The 20,203-nt window shown below is 33.9% G+C and overlaps 1 protein-coding gene and 1 pseudogene across 3 annotated transcripts; both read right to left on the bottom strand.

The window, feature by feature from the left end:
• Window positions 1-10,158: 10,158 nt before the first annotated feature.
• LOC120119064 lies at window positions 10,159-13,395 on the bottom strand (annotated as a pseudogene).
• LOC120118951 lies at window positions 11,563-19,087 on the bottom strand. Of its 3 annotated transcripts, XM_039138863.1 has the most exons (10): window positions 18,706-19,087; window positions 17,305-17,447; window positions 16,851-17,122; window positions 16,486-16,640; window positions 14,735-14,997; window positions 14,073-14,135; window positions 13,673-13,922; window positions 13,443-13,509; window positions 13,027-13,140; window positions 11,563-12,883 (listed from the first exon to the last, which is right to left on the bottom strand). In XM_039138863.1, exons 1-8 carry the CDS (start codon window positions 18,995-18,997, stop codon window positions 13,502-13,504), a joined length of 1,446 nt encoding a protein of 481 aa, XP_038994794.1. In that variant the 5' UTR covers window positions 18,998-19,087; the 3' UTR covers window positions 11,563-12,883; window positions 13,027-13,140; window positions 13,443-13,501. The 3 variants fall into 3 exon arrangements, with proteins under 3 accessions (XP_038994794.1, XP_038994792.1, XP_038994793.1); XM_039138861.1 differs by having other exon boundaries at window positions 13,443-13,922; XM_039138862.1 differs by lacking the exons at window positions 11,563-12,883; window positions 13,027-13,140 and having other exon boundaries at window positions 13,440-13,922.
• Between the last annotated feature and the right edge of the window lie 1,116 nt (window positions 19,088-20,203).

Genomic DNA, 20,203 nt, shown 5'->3' with positions numbered 1-20,203 from the left:
AATGAAAATAAACTCATATCCAAAACCAACAATGATCTTGAAAGTAAAATTAAAGATTTGCAAATCAAACTAGAAGAGTTTGAAAAGAAAAATTTAGATTTGCAAAATTTACTTTCAAAGGTCAATGATGATCATCAAAAGAAAATTGATGATCTTAAATCTCTTTTGAAAAAGTTGGAACAAACGTTTTGAAAAAGGAGAAAATTCAAAATCCAACTTTGTTAGAAAGATTTTAGAAACTACAATCATAGAAATCCTCAACGAACCTTAAATGGTAAAATATTTAGAAGTATAGGGTTCCTAAAGGACTCATTACTACTAAAGATAAAGATATCCTACAAAAATGGATACCTAAGGGAACTAGGATTTTGGAAACTAATGAATATGGACCAAAAGAATTTGGGTACCAAAAATCAAAAATTAATCTATGTTTGTAGGGAAAGGAGCATTGCTACAAGGCACGGGAAACAAATTCAAACTCATGGTACCTTGATAGTGGATGCTCAAGACATATGACCGGAGACAAAAACCGGTTCATTGAGCTTAACGCCAAAAATGGAGGAGAAGTGACTTTTGGAGACAATTCAAAAGGTCACATTGAAGGTATTGGTACAATAGGTAATACCTCTTCCATACAATTAAAAATGTTTTATATGTGAATGGATTAAAGCATAATCTATTGAGTATTAGTCAATTATGCGATAAAGGATTCAATGTCTTATTTGAAATTAATGGTTGTAAAGTCATTGACATTGCATCTAATCGGATTATGCTTGTTGGTCATAGAATAGGAAACATTTACATGGTGCATTTAGATTCTATTGATATGACTAATTTATGCCTAGTTGCTAAGGATGAGCATGATAGTTGGTTATGGCATAGGAGACTAGGTCATGCTAGTATGAGTGTTTGCAACGGCTAATTCAAGGTGATTTAGTTCGAGGGTTGCCTAAGCTTAAATTTGATAATGATAAATCTGTGATGCTTGTGCTAAGGAAAACAAAAACGAGTTTCTTTTAAATCTATTAATGATGTATCAACTAGTAGAGTATTACAATTGATCCATTTAGATCTTTTGGGCCAACTAGAACTACTAGCTTGGGAGGAAAACAATATGCATTTGTCTTGGTAGATGACTATTCTAGATACACTTGGGTTCTATTCTTAAGTACTAAAGATGAAGCATTAGAAAATTTCATCACATTTTCAAAATAATCCAAAATGAAAAAGGTTACTCTATCACTAGTGTTAGAAGTGATCATGGAACTGAATTTGAAAATCTTGGATTATTGAGTTTTGTAATTCTAACGGTATTAGCCACAATTTTTCAGCACCTAGAACCCCTCAACAAAATGGAGTTGTTGAGAGGAAAAATCGAACTTTAGAAGAAATGGCTAGAACCATGCTTTGTGAAAATAATTTGCCAAAATATTTTTGGGCGGAAGCCACAAATACCGCTTGTTATGTTGTAAATCGAGTAATGATTAGGCCAATTTTAAAGAAAACTCCATATGAAATTCTCAAAATAAAAAGCCTAACATTAGCTATTTCATCCTTTTGGATGTAAATGTTTTGTTTTAAACAACGGTAAAGAAATCTTGGTAAATTGATGCTAAAAGTGATGAAGGAATTTTTCTGGGTTATTCCTAAATTCTAAAGCTTATCGTGTATTTAATAAAAGAACTTTAGTTGTAGAAGAGTCTATACATGTTTTCGATGATAATCCCCTTCCGAGGAAGGATTCTTCTGTTAATGATGATGTAGGTATTGTACAAGCAAATGACGTTAGACATTACGTTGGAGAATCATCAAAGGAAGAAACAAAAGATGAGGAAACTCATGATCCCCTCGAGAATCCAACCATTGAAGAAAGGGAAGTATCTTTTCCAAGAGAGTACAACTATGTCAAGGATGGTGAAATTATAGGTGATCTATCAAAAGGGGTAACTACTCGATCTTCTCTTAAAATATCTGTAATTATGTTGCATTTATTTCATGCATAGAGCCTAAGAACATCAAAGAAGCATTAAAAGATGAACATTGGATTATGGCTATGCAAGAAGAATTAAATCAATTTGAGAGAAGTAAAGTATGGACATTAGTTGAAAGGCCTAGTGATAAATCTACTGTAGGTACTAGATGGGTTTTTAGAAATAAACTTGATGAAAGTGGTATAGTGAGGAACAAGGCTAGACTTGTTGCTCAAGGCTATACTCAAGAAGAAGGCATAGACTATGATGAAACATACGCTCCCGTAGCTAGGATGGAAGCAATTAGATGTTTAGCATTTGCATGTTTCAATGAATTTAAATTATATCAAATGGATGTTAAAAGTGCATTTTTAAATGGTTTTATAAAAGAAGAAGTGTACGTGGAACAACCTCCAGGTTTTGAAGATTCAAATTTTCCGGATCATGTTTTAAAATTGACAAAAGCTCTTTATGGTTTAAAACAAGCTCCTAGAGCTTGGTATGAAAGATTGTCAAATTTTTTAATTGAAAAAGGTTTTTTAAAAGGAAAGGTTGACACTACATTGTTTTTAAAGAGAAAAGGTAAAGATTTATTAGTAGTTCAAATTTATGTTGATGATATAATATTTGGTTCTACTAATGATGTTCTTTGTCAAGAATTTTCTAAGCTAATGCAAAGTGAATTTGAGATGAGCATGATGGGGGAGCTCTCATTTTTCTTGGGACTCCAAATCAAGCAAAGAAAAGATGGCATCTTCATTAATCAAGCTAAGTACGTCAAAGATATGCTCAAGAAGTTTGGACTGGAAAATGGGAAACCTCATAACACTCCAATGAGCTCTTCAACAAAGCTTGACTTAGATGAAGGAGGTAAATGTGTAGATGTTAAACTATATAGGTCAATGATTGGCTCTTTGCTTTATCTAACTGCAAGTAGACCGGACATTATGTTTAGTGTTTGCTTATGTGCTAGATTTCAATCATGTCCTAAGGAATCACATTTACTAGCTGTTAAGAGAATCTTTAGATACCTTAAGGACACTCCTAGTTTAGGACTTTGGTATCCTAGAGACTCTAGTTTTAGCTTGCATGCTTTTTCTGATGCGGATTATGGAGGATGCAAATTAGATAGGAAAAGCACCTCCGGTACTTGCCAATTCCTTGGAAATATGCTGATTTCTTGGTTTTCAAAGAAACAAAATTGTGTTGCATTATCTACCACTGAAGCTGAATACATTTCAGCTGGTAGTTGTTGTGCACAAGTTTTATGGATGAAACAACAACTTTTTGATTATGGAATTGAAGTAGGTACTATTCCTATCAAGTGTGACAATACTAGTGCTATTTGTCTCACTAAAAATCCCATCCAACACTCTAGAACTAAGCACATTGAAATAAGACATCACTTCATTAGAGACCATGTCACTAAGGAAGATGTAGTTCTAGAATTTGTTGATACTTTGCACCAATTAGCGGATATCTTTACAAAACCCTTAGACAAGGAAAGATTTTGGACACTTAGGAGAGAATTAGGTTTAACTGACCTATCTTCACTTAGTGTTTAAAATAATTTTAGCACTTTTAATAAATACTGAAAAATGCTTACTATAATAATTTTTGATTGCATTCTTGCTATTAATTAGGGGGAGTTTGTGATTCTTAGTGAAAATTAATTTTATGTTCAAAAATCGATTAAAGATTAATTTAATTGTTTGAACATATTAATTTTGATATATGAGTTGCCAATACCACTAGAAAAGATTAATTTAGCATTTTGTGCTTAAAAAAATCGGATTTTAGCATTTTGGTGCAGAGGGAATCGATTCCCCCCTGAGGGAACCGATTCCTCCTTTGAAGGGGAACCGATTCCCCCCACAGGGGAATCGATACCCCCCTGGGGTTCTGTTAAAATCGAACAGAAAACCCCAAAATCCCAAACCCTCATTTTATTATTTCTTCCGCCGTTTTCACCCTCTAAACCCCTCAAATCTCCATTTTTACCTCAAATCAACGATATTAATCGGAATTTGCTTCATAAATCATCTTCCAAACCTGTTGGAATCATTAAAATCGTGCAAACATCAACTAAATCCCCTCAATCTTCATATTTCAAGGTAAATTTTTCTAAACTCTTTATTTCATTATTTTTGAACATAGAATTAGTTTCAATTAGTTCTAGGTTGAAATAGTGATCGGGCATTGATTATTTAGTGATTAGAAACTAGATGTTACAACTAATTTCATCAAAAACACAAGAATTTTTCAAATTTTTTTAAAATTTTCGAAATAAAAAAAAAAAAATTGTTATTTTTCAAATTATTGTGTTTTGATCAAATTATATTGTTATTATGAAAAACTATACATATATTGTTTCTCAAAACCATATTTTTCAAAAGTTTTTCAAAAACTTTGCCCATTAGGATTGTTTTAAAGAATCTTGAAATATTGAGGACTCATTTGAGTTTTGGGATTAATTGAATTGCATACACTTGTTTTAAAATTGCAGGTTATTATATCTATTCCGATTTCCTTCACCATGTCAAATCCTAAACGTCCTAGGTCTTCATCTAGTCGTTCTAGTCGTCAACCAAATCCACCTCAAAATCCTCCTTCTATTCCAATTTCTAATCCCAATCCCACTGATCCTAACTTGACTATCCAAAATTCGTGTTTCAATCATCCTGGGTCTAGAAATCACCGATATTGGTATTATCAATATTTCGATTCTTACAAAATCCGGGAAGAACGTATTCCTTCTCGTCAAGCTATGTTAGCTATCGATTTTAAATATCTTCCCATTTTACAAGAATGGAAATTTGATAAACTATTTGATCTTGAACCCATCGTTTACCATCAACTTGTTCGTATATTCTACTCTAATGCTGTATGTGTTAAAAACCAAGCTGAAACAGAAACTATAGGAATTCGTTCCTACCTCCTAGGACAATTCTTATATATTGACCCGGCATATATAGCCAATACATTTGGATTAGATAATGATGGTATCTCGAATGAAAAACAAATTTTAGGTTCTCGTTACAAAAGAAGAGATAGTGCGAGTGTCTTAGACCTACATGAGCGTTTTCTTCATCTAATGATTTCTTGGTGGTTTCGACCATCCGGAGGTCGTTATTCTACTCTTAGAGCTTTGGATCTTTGGTGGTTACATTGTTTCGAAAACCGTATTAAAATTAACCTACCTCAGATTATTTTTGCTGAAATTGTTGAAACCGTAAATCTTGTTCCTAACAAGAACACTGTTCATCTCTAGTTTACGGTTGCTTTTTGAGTAATCTGTTTTCCAAAGCCGGGCTTAGAGTAAGTCTAGATGCCGTTTTCCTCTTAAGAAACAAATAAATCTTCTTTCCTTAACGAGAGCGGGATGGGTAAAGGACAAAGAAACCGGTGAATGGGTTCGTTCTTCTACTCCGGGAGCTAGTTCTTCACAAGCTCCACCCGAAGCTGACGAAGATCCCGAGTTTGAACAATTAATGAGGGATATTGATGAAGTTGAAGAAGAACCTGATCAGCCCGAAGAGCAGCCCGAGGAGCAAGCACAACAAACGCATCAAATGCCTCCATATTTTCAATCCTTTATGGAGACATTCGATTACCGATACGCTACCATGGACTCGCGTTTTTCCTCTATAGAGTCTCATTTATCCACAATGGGAGCTCAACAATTAGAGATTCTTCGGGAGATGCGTGCAAACAATGAATCAACCAACGCTCGTATAAATGAACTCACACACGAGATGGCCGCCATGCGAGCCCGTTTCCTCCTACCGATCCGGATGCTTGATTTTATGTTTAGCTTTAAAACTTTGAACAAAATGAATATTGTTTCAACATTTTGATATGTTTGATTTTGTGGATTGTTGGATTTTGGATATATGAATGGTGTGAACTTATATGTTTGGTGTGTTTTATTCTTTTTTTTGCATCATTTACATTATCATTAGCAATATGACCAATTTTGCCATATCACATTATTTATGAATATTGAATTATGAAACTAATGGCTAACCTCTCTTTTGATTATGATCTTAGCAGCTTAAGCTTATAATTAATAAATCAATTGGCTAAATGATTTACAAAACCTTGTTTTACAATGTCTTTTTGATTTAACAAAAAGGGGGAGAAGAATAAGTGTTAAAGTAAGGGGGAGTAATTTCTAATTTTAATTTTCTAATTTCAAAACTTGATTTCAAAAATCTTAAAATTACTAAAATGTTTTGTTATATCAAAAAGGGGGAGATTGTTGAAACATTTTAATATTTCGATATAACAAATTAAGTTAAATGGATTTTAAGATTTTCCAAATGATTTTCTAAGTATATTCGATATAACTATTCGAATATCAAAACATTACTCCAAATATTTCAAAAATCATTTTTGATCCTTACTTAAGTGTAAAATTAAGTTTTAATCATAAAACAATTTCAAAATATTTTACAAAGTATTTCGAACCAATTCAAAGCCAAAAATTCCAGAATACTCAGAGGGAACCGATTCCCCCCCATAGGAGGAACCGATTCCCCCCTGAATGGTTTGGCTCCAAGATTTCCAGAATGCTCGGAGGGAACCGATTCCCCCCCAAGGGGGTACCGATTCCCCCCTGTTCAACGGTCGAAATATTTGAATTTTACACTTAGGGAACCGATTCCCTATGATAGGGAACCGATTCCCCCCACTGTCCAAGCTGTTTTATTAAATGTTTTCACACTAAAACGGCTATAATATCTTCTCTAATTATCCCCAACGTTCAGAAGTGATTCAAGGTGTATTTAAGCAAGCTTAGAAGCCATTGATCAACAACAAGAAACATCAAGCAACTAGAATCAAGAGAGAATCAAAGAGAAAGCATCAAACCTCAAGTTTGAGCATTTCAAGCCCATTTTCATTCAATATTCATTTTGCTTTCAAGAACACTTTTTGTGCTCAATTGTATTCATCTTTGAGTGTTCTTTTCTTTGTTCTAGAATTGTGCAAACATCTTACCTTGTGAGGTTTTCTTGTAAGTTTGCAAATTTGTAATCTTCTCTTTGAGAAAAGAGTGTTCTCAAGAGTTGGGGTATACTCTTGAGGGAATTGTAAGGTTATCTCTTTGGCCTCAAAAGAAAGAACAAATTAGTGAATTTGTTGGAAAATCCTTAGTGTGGATAGCTAAGGTAGTGGACGTAGACTTTGTTTGAGAAAGTCGAACCACTGTAAATCGATGTGCAATTGCTTTCAATTTTCTGCAAAAGCTTCCACAAAATTTTTATTGCCAATTCACCCCCCTCTTGGCCAATTTCGTCATTCGATTAACTCAACATATATTTAGTGTGATTTATTCATTATTGCATCATTTACATAATTTTAGCAATATGACCAATTTTGCCATGTCACATTAATTATGAATATTGATTATGGAACTAATGGCTAACATTTCTCTTGCTTGTGATCTTAGCAGCTTAAACTATATATAATCAATTGGATAAATAATTTCAAAACCTTGTTTAAATTCTTTAAAATGTCTTTTTGATTTAACAAAAAGGGGGGGAGAAGTTTTAAATGTGTTTTAAATGATAAATGAGAGAAGTGTTAAAGTAAGGGGGAGTAATTTCAAAACTTGATTTCAAAATCTTAAAATTACTAAAATGTTTTGTTATATCAAAAAGGGGGAGATTGTTGAAAACATTTTGATATTTCGATATAACAAATTAAGTTAAATGAATTTTAAGATTTTCCAAATGATTTTCTAAGTATATTCGATATAACTATTCGAATATCAAAACATTACTCCAAATCTTTCAAAAAATCATTTTTAATCCTTACTCAAGTGTAAAATTAAGTTTTAATCTTAAAATAATTTCAAAATAATTTTACAAAGTATTTCGAACTATTTCAAAGCCAAAAATTCCAGATTGCTCAGAGGGAACCAATTCCCCCCCAAGGGGGTACCGATTCCCCCTGAATGGTTTGGCTCCGAGAATTCCAGTATGCTCGGAGGGAACCGATTCCCCCCCAAGGGGTACCGATTCCCCCCTTGTATAACGGTCGAAATATTTGAATTTTACACTTAGGGAACCGATTCCCCATAGGGGGTACCGATTCCCCCCACGCTCCAAGCTGTTTTATTAATTGTTTTCACACTAAAACGGCTATATGATCTTCACTAATCATCCCGAACGTTCAAAAGTGATTCAAGGTGTATTTAAACAAGTTCTGAAGCATTTGATCAATAAGAAATCATAGAGAAACAAGAGAGAAAGCATCAAACACCAAGTTTGTGCAAATCAAGCTAATTTTCCTTTCAATATTCATTTTTCTTTCAAAGAACACCATTTGTGTTCATTTGTAATTATTTGTGAGTGTTCTTTTCTTGTTCTAGAATTGTGCAAACATCTTACCTTGTGAGGTTTTCCTTGTAAGTTTGCAAATTTGTGTATTTCTCTTTGAAAAAGAGTGTGCTCAAGAATTTGGGGTATAATTCTTGAGGGAGCTGTAAGGTTACTCTTTGTCCTCAAAAGAAAGAACAAATTAGTGAATTTGTTGGAAAATCTTTAGTGTGGATAGCTAAGGGAGTGGACGTACACTTTGGTTGATAAAGTCGAATCACTCTAAATCGCTGTGCAATTACTTTCAATTTTCTGCAAAAGCTTCCACCAAAATTTTAATTGCTAATTCACCCCCTCTTGACCGATTCCGTCAATCGATTAACTCAACATTTTTTATGTTCTTTATTTTATTTAGTTTTTTATCTTTATTCTATTTTTATGTTTTTTCTTTATCTTATTTTTCTTTTTTCATTTATTTTTATTTCATTTATTTTTATTTAGTTTATTTATCTTCATTGCATTTTTTTTTCTAACATGCTTCTCGACTCTTTTAAGGGTACACTTTCGAATCCATCAGGGGTAAGTGATTGAGATTGTTATTTTTACCTTTTAATTTAAAGTTACAATCTTCTTAATTAAAGACAACTGGAAATTACGTAGTACCGAAAGGGCGGTTCAAGGGTGCTAACCCTTCCTTGACTTGTAAGTTTTTGGTATATTTTTTGGTAACTAATTGACATATTTCGATTGGGATGTATCGAAATATTGCTCTATCTTTTGGTAACTTACTAACATATTTTGATTGGGATGATTTTAACGTATTATGTTTATTAGCATGATTTTTATAATTTATTGAAATGAATAATCAATCAATAAAATGAAAATTTAATATTTTTTAAATTTTTATAATATATTGCTACATTTAAGTTATAACACAAACTAAAATTAAGCAAAAAAATAAGAAGAGCAATTCTGTCATTTTACATTACTGAAATCAAATTCATCTGACATGTCTGCGAACCAAACAAAATATGGAATTGGTTTCCAATTCAATTTCCTGCCAACCAAACAGGATTCAGATTCCAATTCTTTCACAGATTTCAATTCCCTCATAAACATTCCAATGAACCAAACGCCACCTAAGTTTAAAAATTTTCAATTTAAATACTCAACTTTCAAACTGTTCATATTTTAATCACTCTATTTTATTAATAAATTTCGTGATGTGGAATTTTTATTAATATATAACTAAAATGAAAAATATTAGATTTAAAATTTACAGTGATTAAATTATGAGTAATTTGAAAGTTAAGTAATTAAATTAAAAAAATAGTGACCAAAATAAGAGTGAGAAGATAGTTGAGTGATGAATGATGTAATTTATCCGTAAAAAGTGACATGGTGTAACAGTTCCACTAAGTTTTTAACGGCGAGGTATAAAAACGAAACAAAAAGTAAATGTTAAGTATAATTTTAAAACAAATGAAAGTTTATGTACTAAAATAAAATAAAACTGATAGTTTAAGTACTAAACTTGTAATTTATCCTAAAAAATTAAATTGCCTGTTACGTAAAGCCATCTATACCATTGACTACATTTCCAGTACTTACAATTTATTTTTTGTACCCCGATATTCACAATAAATTTTCAAAACAGGATAGAACTTCCATTGTAGGAGAAACATGCATCTCAATTGAGAAATTTGCTTATCAAGAAATATTGAAAGAATACAAAAGAAAGTCAGTGATTCTTTGAATTTAAGATATACTGAATTGAGTGATCCCAGTGAAAAAAATGAAATATTATTTTCTTTACAGAATCTAGATTCAAGTTGCGTTTGTAGTGTGTGTACATTATCAGTAAGTTAAGAAAAATTATAAATCGATACTACCTTAGATTTATAAAAGTTAACACATGAGCACTTACCATTATGTAAATGGTGGAATCTCAAGTTATCCCTTAGATAATTACCTTACCTGTGATTTGAGATGCACCACACATGAATGAGTGGCAGGCAATCTTCCCACATTCTTATATTCTTCATAATCCGAATGCCAGAGGTAGTTTCTGGCTGAGTGATTAGCATCCGTCTATTTTCTTCATCACTCACATCATAAGCAACAGAATTCATGTTTGGTTTGTACCTGATAGCCTTTAACCTATTTAGAAGATCCTCAAGCACCTGCTCAATCTCAGCATGTCCCCGGCAAAGAAACTCCTCGATGACACCCGAACTTCGCTTCCAAGTTCCAACCAGCTACATCCAGGATTCTTTTTCTCAGACCTTTCTCTATCATCAGTTTCCTTGTCAGTGAAACATCATTCCACCGCCTGGCTGAAGCGTGTATGTTAGAGAGCAAGATGTAATTACCAGTTTCATTTTGTTCCAGCTCAAATAAAATGTTTGCAGCGATCTGGGTCTATGTTGCACTGATACGGATACGGGGATGAAAAACGGTAATTTTTAAAATTACAGGGTACAAGAACGGTAAAGATACGGCATATAAAATAATTTTAATATTATAAATATATATAAAAAATCATAAGTAAATTCAAATATTAAGACTCAAACATCAATATTAAGTTTAGAACAGTAAAATCCATAAACAAACAACAATATTAAAATATCAAATTTTAAGATTTAAACTATAATATTAACTCTAGAATAATAAAATCATAATATTAAAGTATCAAATCTTAAGACTCAAACCATAATATTAAGTCTAGAAAAATAGGAAACCCAAATCAAATATTATTAACATCTTCCGAGATTAATTGGCTCTCTAAATCAGACTCATCAAGCGAGAGTTCGACATCTAAATATCCAACATCTCCCAATAAATCAAAAACATCTCCACCAACATCCCACATCTTAGTTTTCTCATCCTCATATTAAATAGAACTCATTGATAAAAGATAAAGATTGTAATAGATGTAAACTAAATCTTGGTTAGTTATTTTAATAAAGGTACTTTAAATATTTAAATGAAAAAAATATTTTAGTTAGTTATTTTTTATATATTTTTTTCTAAAATTTCAAATTACAATTGAGTTCCCAATTTTTAAAATATTACAGTGTTAACAATATCAACCCAATTAGAACTCAATTACGGATCAATGAATCATAGTGAGTGATATTGATTGGTGATAAAACTAGTACTTTCTAGATTTTGTACTGCTTTGGTATTTTAAAAAACTATTGAGGTTCTCATTTTCAAGGCAAAAAAAAGACAGTTACTCGTAAGAGATATCGGGAAAAGGAGATAAGCCACTGTGTCCGACACTTGGAGGCGCATTTGGAAAAAAATGAGAGCAACACTTCTGACATCCCATCTCCAGTCCTTCCCTTCTCCTCCGCCACTTTCTTTCAAACCCTCATTAGCTTTTCAGGAAACCAAAAGGAAATCACCGAGCACCACCTTATTCCCAAAGGGCACTTCATCGCCTTCTTTCGCTCGATTTCCACCAAGGGTCAGCGCGAGTTCTCAAGCCGCTTCTGCAACTGAAGCAGCCAAATCGACGGCCGTGCACAGCGAAATGAAGGCTTGGGTGTATGGGGAATACGGTGGTGCTGTGATTTTTTTTTAAATGTCCTCCCCGAAACGTCCCCAGGTCTTAGTGAAACGTCCCCGACGTCATTGAGCCGTACCCTACCACCGTGACACGTCCCCGTACCGGGGACGTATTGGCTACTTGAAACGGCACAACTATGCCTTCCCCGTACTTCCTAGATCTGGGCTATATCGGGTTTAGAATTAGAGCGGCATGATCCAAGCAATGCCCACCAAAGACCCCATAGGCTCAATTGGCATTGTTTCTACAAGTTTAAGTGCGTTTTGTAGGAATCCAGGTCGACCAAGAAGATCCACCATGCAAGAATACTGATCAACTCCCGGGGAGAAATCCTGAATTTCTCCTCCATAGTTGCAAATATTTGACGACCTTGATCCATCATTTTCGAATGGCCACATGCCGGAAGTACAGCAATAAATTTAACTTTTATTAGATTTGAACCCTTTATTCACCATTTCCTGAAACAATTCCAATGCCGCACTAGCACACCATGCATAGCAAACCCTGTAATCATTGAACTATATGAACACACGTTCTTTTCCTCCTCAAAAACCTTATATGCATCCTCAACACTTCCATACTTTGAATACATATCAATAAAAGCCGATCCCACCACAAGCACAACGAGCAGGATTAATCCCCAAAGTCGACAATATACTGAATCCAGTTCGATTACTTTGCAGCACCTAGTTGCACACAATCAGAAATAACTCCAACAAAAGTAACCTCGGCTGTTTTCGTTTTGCGTTCTCTCAAACAACTCCAATGCCTCTCTAGGCTTAGCATTCTGAGCATATCTTGTAACCATCGCTGTCCATGCCAACATATCCTTCAAAGGCAACTGACCAAACAATTCTCCTGCAGATTCCATATCCCCAATTTTTGCATATGCTAAAATCAACGCTTTCCAGGAAATCAAATCTCTCTCAGGCACTTCATCAAACACCTTCCTCCCACACTCTAAAAGTCCTAATTTGACAATGGATTTGATGGCCCAATTCACATCAACAACCGTACTGGAAGCAGAAAATATAAAAGAAACAGGCAAATTATTCTCTTTTCTCATACAATAATAGAAAAAATCGATTGGTTAACAAACCCTAGAAAACAATATCCACGAATTAGAACAGTCTCAAAAAAATGGGTTTGGATACTTAACCTGATTAAAAATAAGCCAAATGGTAAGGCTTCGTATAAGTTCGGTGCTTGTACAGCAGCACAGTTTTGGGATAAAATTTACAAGTATTGTAGTGGACTTGCGGGAGAGAGGTACCTGTACACAATTCAAAATGCTGAAGCCGAAGTTTCCAGCTCAACCGGATGAATTAATTGAACGGTATTAGGTACGAACCAAATAAAGGATAGAAAGGAGTACGCGTCAAAGAATATACAGGCTAACCTAAGGTGACGAAGCCATGCGCTTTGAATAATGTAAATTGCCTATTTATTTATTTCTCCAACCAAACTTGGAATTGCATTTATTTAATGGTTGACCACCTTATTCTATCAAGTAATACTGTTGTTCCATTACTGAGGAAATCAATGCTATGATAAGTAAAAAAAAAAATCACATACCTTCAAATGAGCTTCTCAACTATATCAACGGCTGAAAATTGTCTTAGCACATATATAATTTACATCCCTAAAAGGAAAAGTGGAGACATAAAAATTAGGCCATAAATAACCAAAGATGTGTAACTCCATGAGAAAAAGAAAAATGCATCCTATTTTAGCCTGTACTTTGGGCCACCATTGCTATACTGATTGAAACCGGATCTAACCCCATTGTTGCGACGGGTGTCTACCTGATTTGATTTTAGATTTCTTCAACACTTCTTTCAGTACTCCAGCAATTCTCTCGGCCATGTGTGGTTCTAGAAATTTTTCTTTGACCCTTTCGTACCCTCTCTTTCCCATTGTAAGCCTCCTCTCGACATGAGTAGCAAGTCTAACGATATTTTTTGCAAGAGGTGTAACCCCAGCTTTTCCGACAGGATGTAATACACCTGTAGTCCCATTCACTACTATTTCCATGGTGCCTCCTGCAGCTGTTCCCTATATTTGCATGGCATGTGTCAGTATCAAAATCCAGCTCCAATGACTATTGCCATAGAAAATATGAGCAGTTAATGAGTTCGACATGTTTTATTTATCAAAAGCTCAGAAGTACGAGTAAAAGAAAATCAGGCAAAGTTCATAGATTACCAGTATAGGTAACTGGAATGCCATGGCCTCAATTGTTATCCGTCCAAAGCATTCTCCCCGTGCCTAAAAGCAAGGAAAAAATTTGTGATTCGCTTTATATTTAAAGTAACTTTGAAGAAGAGTACAAGCCATAGATGCAAATTTCTCTAGCCTAAGCGGATATCAGAAATTCAAAACCGTCATATGCATCAAGGAATCTACTCAAATAAATTCAGTTCTCCCTCCAGTCCATAGAAGCAAATTTCTCTAGCAATTTATTGTTCATTTTTTATTCCTTCAGAATTTTGATTATTTGGTGACTGTGACATTATGTAACTTGGAGACATCTAAGAACGACAATGGAAAAACGGACACAAAACATAACCATAATTACCATTATTTTCATGTAAGAAGTGCTACCTCTCCAAACACCAGAAAACCAATGTCATCATGTCAATTCTCAACATTTATAATTGGACTACTGGCTGAGACTTGTTATCTTGAGACATCAGTAACATCAGAAGATTCTAATGGTAAACATCCAATAGCTTCTTTATATTATAATTATACAAACAACTGAAGAAGTAACACTTACACCAACCAGAGAGCAAATTAGATTAATTTCACAGATTGGAGCGAACGTTATATTTGAAAAAGAAAATTCTTTAAACCACAGAGATTACCTGGGAATTCTGCACAAGAACATCAATGGCAGCTAAATACGGTGCGACCGTTGGAGTTTTGTTCACAAAATGAACACGATCTTGAATTTTCTTCTGCAATACGTAATCCCGTAATTCCATTTCAAATTTTGTCTGAGCAGTCATGTCACTTCCCACAATTACTGCATGCACTGGTGGCACCTGCATTTTCTTTTCCTTGATCAGTTGCAAGGCCTCGTAGAAGGAACGTAAAAAGAGATCCTGGCCTTTTCCCCGTGAAACACCTGCAGTGGAAGGAATTTGATACAACTTAGTGATAAAAAGCAGAAAACCAAACACTATTTAGTTCAAATGTTTTCCCATACTTTCTGCCTTATTTTATATGCCTCGGCATACAAAAGAAAATTGAGAAGAGGATACGTTAGAGCGAATGGGTGATTAATTAAAAACAATACAATGATAGTTAAAGGGAGAAATGGAAATTTTGGGGGGGGGGAAATGATCGATAAAACCAAACTATTGTTCTTAACTGCCAGACAAAACTCAAAATGCAGGAGTAGCTATTTGGAAGTTTATTCCAGGGGCTGTTTTTTGGTCAATTTGGAAAATGAGAAATGAGTTAATTTTTGAAGAAGGAAAACTAGACAGAATTTTACTGTTTTTCACTGTTCGTTTAAGGTTAGCCAAATGGTTTTTAGCAAAGTATCCCCTACTCTCTATTCAGGTAGACTCTCTAATTGGTGATCCCTCTTTGGCTGACAATTTTTCTGCTCCTAAGGTTATGAACAGCATTGTGTACTGCTGGATTCCTCCTCCGGTGGACTATTTTAAGATGAATGTGGATGGGGCTGTTTGCAGTGTTGGGATGATGGCTGGTATAGGAGGAATTCTCAGGGATTGGAATCGGGTTACTCTTCTTTCATTCTCTGAAAGTGTCGGGCCTACCACCCCTATTCTAGCAGAACTAAAAGCTATCAAAAAAGGCATTGACATCTTTGTTTCTTCAGATTGGGTGTTGAAGGGCAGGCTTATTATCGAATGCGACTCAAAGACAGCAGTGGATTGGATCATTAATCAAGTTTCTGCCCCTGTTTTTCTGTCTAATTTTGTTAAGGAAATTGTGGCTTCTGTTTCTTTAATTCACGTTATTGTCATGTGGATTCCTAGGAGTTGTAATTGTGAAGCTGACAAGTTAGCCAAGGAGGGAATTGGGTGATTGTAGTCATGGATTTAGTTGGTTTGTATGCTTTAGAGTAATAGTGTTTCAGGAGTGTTTTATGTCGGTAGTATTTGGCTGGAGAGTTCTTAAGTTTTATGTAAAAGTCTTTTATTTAATAAAATCATGTACTCTTTTCCTCCTTAAGCTAGTTGGTTCTTGCCTTTGGGTAAGGGCCTACTAAGAGGGAGGTTTTTAAAGAGGCATCCTATTCCTATAAAAAAAAAACTCAAAATGCAGGAGACTCAACACATAACAATTGAAGAAGCTATATGATTTTCAATTTTCTTCAGAAAGACAATATCTCAATCTCACCAAAAAATAGAATTGAGCAAGCAAAAAAACAGCATAAATAGCACCAAATTGAAATCACTCAGGACTGAGCAAATGTTACTTTCCCGGTACAAACAATTATACAATCGACAAAGCCAATTCTGACGGTTCTCTTTTTTATCAGATTGAAAGGAGGATCTCGATAAAAATAGGTGCATTACATGAAGGAAAGTGAAGGAAAAGAAGAGAAAAATCCATTCAAGATGAAAACTGAAAAGCATACTATTTATTAAGGCAAAGAGTAAATCCTCATTGAGCACTCCAAGAGATTCACGAACATGTTCACGCAGAACCCTTTTAGCCACACTGTCTTCTGCAACTTGCATTAGTTCCTTGCTATTTCCTAGGTGAACAACATAGGTATCGGGCATTTTGATCCTACAAAAAGCAAATGAATTGGAGAAGGGAAAAACACTCAAATGTGTAATTAAAAATAAGAAATGTGAAACATATGGAGTAACGGAGGAACTAAATGCACAAAAAAACTTGTTTGGGTTTTTGTTGCAATGCATGCAGAATGAACAGCAATAATTTAAAAGCAACAATAAGCACACTGAGATTGTAGACACAATGATTTTTGAAGCTTACTTCAAACGTTCTTGAGTCCTATTCTTCCAGTATTCAGCTGTAACATGTGAATCAATCATAGCACCAGCTACAAAAGGAAGATGCTTTACATAGTCTAATTTGAAGTAATGACCTCGCATTTCATGGATCCACCACAACACCTTAGGCAAAACACGATGAACGTCTTCTTTAAGAACAACATCCAGCCATTTCCCAGCAACAGCAGTGTTCAAAACAACCAGATCAGCTCTTAGAGCAGTATCTAAAGCTTCTTTCCCCCTAGCCCGGAAAACCTGAAAAGACAGGTGAAAGCCTAATTAGAAGAAAGGTAACTATTTACAAACAAATCATCTAAAGCCTCTCCCAGATGAAATGCTAATCCATCATATAGGGTAATATAAAGTTCACTACTATATAGTAAAAGCATCATAAATGGATAAAGAAACAATTAAACAAAGTGAAGTATTCTGAGTACCTGTACTCCTCTGTCCATCATCTTATGTTCTAAACTATATGTTACTTCATCTGTTTCAGATGCTTTCGTAATTGTAATCCAATAAACTTCGGCACCAACACTTCTTAATAGGAATGCCAGCTCCATCAGCAACAGTGGTCCACCTAGAGTAAAAAGAAAAAAGACGGGAAACATTATATGATAAAATATATGAATTCTAAAAAGCATCTTCACAAAGAAAGATTATAGTTACAAATGGCAGAAAGAATAAACTTTCTTCTGACAATAAATATGTCTTCCGGCAAAGGGTCATATATGAAAAAAGAAATTTTGTTTACGAAAGAGTAGAAAAACTACGATTTAGAGATTTCATGCTTAGACAAGGTGTGCAGTGCACTCATTGACAACTGGAAGCAAAAGACATTATTTATAACCAAAAAGTTACAAGATTCAGGGAAAAAAGATTAGTCAAGAAGAGTAACAACAAGGATTAATTAACATTGCACCACGAGATCCACAACAAGAAGATTCTATATATGCACAAACCATTTATAGAACATGTCAGCAACATGCCAAAACGACATTCTATAATTTACATGCAGAGTACTTGAGAGTTAGGAGTCAACAAGAATCTCAGAATTTATTATGATATAATTATTTTCATCTATAGGAAACAAAGGATGGGTCATAACTAGCATGTCAACAGAGCCTCAAAAAGTAATTAAACCTCAAAGATACCAGCACACACGTGGAATGCTTTTTACTGAGTGTCAAAATAGCAAAATTGATAAGGGGATTAAGTTAAGACACAAAAGGCCATAATGAACCTACATAGTTTCTCTTTTTCATACTTTAGGATGAAACTAAAGTTACTAAACGTGATATGAGAATGTGCAGATATCCTCACGTAAACTAAAGAAACTTATAGCAAATGATATGCTGACAATGACAGCCATGATATTAAATCTGACATTCGACAAATAGTAATGAATGCGTATGCAAATACATCAATTAATTACTTGAATTGAAAAAACCAGCAGAAATGGCTTTAAAAATTTTGGGCATGGCTAGAACAGGACACTAACTGAAAGAAACCAAGCACTTCCTCTGTTTGTTCCTCTATACGATAATAAAACTCATTTATATGTGTCCACGGATCAGTTACAACCGTGCAAGGGCATCCCATACAAGATGCAGACAGCTACCTCAAAACTACTGAACATAAATTCGGTTCATTTGCAATTATACTTCAATGGAAACAATCATACAGTAAATAAACCCTACTAAGTCACTCGACAATAAAAGGAAGGCAACTAAAACCAAAATTCCAATACATTGAAATTCAACCAAAATATCATGAATTCCAAAGCGACTGAACACACTAAAGATAGCTATTAACAGAAATAAAAACAAGGAGAGTACCAGAAAGCGAGAGCTCGTGCGACACCAGCAGAACGACCTTCGACTTCATGAAACTGAGCGGACTCGGCTTTGCAGCAGCGATCTGCGGTGTTCGTTTCTCGGAGGCTTGAATGACATGCCGAGCAGAGCCGATACCACCAACAGCAGCAGAAACATCCTGATCACACGAATCGAAGGCAGCTCTCACGAAGAAGGCAATAACCGTTGAAACAGAAAGCATTAGTAGAAGAACCAAAAGCCAGCGGTTCTGTAAGTGGTGGTTGCCCCAGCCAACGGCGGCGTGCTTCGCCATCGTCCTCTTCTCTTCGGTCTAGGGTTAGGATTAGACAGTGATAGATCGGGTAATGCTACGTTTGGCATCTGAGGGGTTTGTTTGTTGGCAAAATCTAGCAGCTGAAGGTGTACATTTGGCGGTGTATTAGTGAAGGATTAAGATTATTAATCCCTTTTTCTTGAAGATCTTATTATTAGGTTAAATTTAATAAATAGTCACTAATTTTTTAAGTCTTCTCGTATTTTGGTTACTTATATTTTAAAACGTGCAATATCATCATTAATTTTTTAGTTCGCTTTCATTACCATTACTATCATCAAATATCGTTAAGAAATATTAGCGTGACGTGTTAAATTTATTTTTCACAATAAAACTCTAATAATATTAAAATTCTCTTTTATCGTTAAAATTATTTTATGAATTTAAGTTTTAGAGCTTACATAATCATAAATTTTTATAATAATTAAAATATATTATATCTTGATTAACATGTTCTATACATGTTAAATCTTTCCTTTTTATATGTGTGAAAAGAAAAAATATACGTGCTTTTTTCCTCTATACTATTAGACTGACATGTCTATACTAGAAAGATTGAAGATTGTTATGCTATATATCCAAAGAGCGTAAATATTTTATTGTCTATGTTGAACGCCGATTTCTTAAGATAAAAATGTATTATGTCAAGCATCTAAAAGCATTTATAGTGACGGTATGATGTCTTAACTATAAAAGATTATCAGTGTGAATAAAAGATTACCAGATAATAGGATTACTAGGAATGTTGTATTTTGTGTTTGGTTGGTTTAGCAGGAATGTAAGATTATCGTGTTTGGTTAAAAGAATAAAACATTATTGGAATGTATATTTAATCAAATTGTCTTTATTATATATTTGCATAATATTACAAATTGTAATATTTATATATTTCTTTAAAAAATTAAATTCATAATATTTATATAATTTTTTTACAAAATTAAAAATATAAAAAATGTTTAATGAAAGGGTAATTTTTTTTAATTACTGAACTTCATATAAAATTTTAATTATAGATTTTTTTTGTAAATCTAAAATAATTTAAGGATAAATTTGTAATTTAACCTTCGTAGAATTTTTATTATTCAATGACAAAAGAATGATATTTTTGAAAAAAATAAAAATTTAAGGGCATTTTAGTCCAAACGCGGTATGTTACAATACATAAGGGAAGGGAGGTATGATTCT

Source organism: Hibiscus syriacus, unplaced genomic scaffold (genome assembly GCF_006381635.1).
Source record: "Hibiscus syriacus cultivar Baekdansim isolate YM2019G1 unplaced genomic scaffold, ASM638163v2 tig00110330_pilon, whole genome shotgun sequence".
Lineage (NCBI taxonomy): Eukaryota > Viridiplantae > Streptophyta > Magnoliopsida > Malvales > Malvaceae > Hibiscus > Hibiscus syriacus.
Note: the sequence above shows the minus strand (reverse complement) of the source record. Positions and strands in the feature narration are given on the sequence as shown.

Excerpts from the sequence above, each read along its gene's own strand:
- LOC120118951 (XM_039138861.1), bottom strand. The coding sequence starts at position 18,997 with ATGGCGAAGCACGCCGCCGTTGGCTGGGGCAACCACCACTTACAGAAC. Across the intron at positions 17,123-17,304 it reads TGATGGACAGAGGAGTACAG|GTTTTCCGGGCTAGGGGGAA; the intron begins GTACTCAGAATA and ends CTGTCTTTTCAG. Across the intron at positions 16,641-16,850 it reads AGGACTCAAGAACGTTTGAA|GATCAAAATGCCCGATACCT; the intron begins GTAAGCTTCAAA and ends TGCTTTTTGTAG.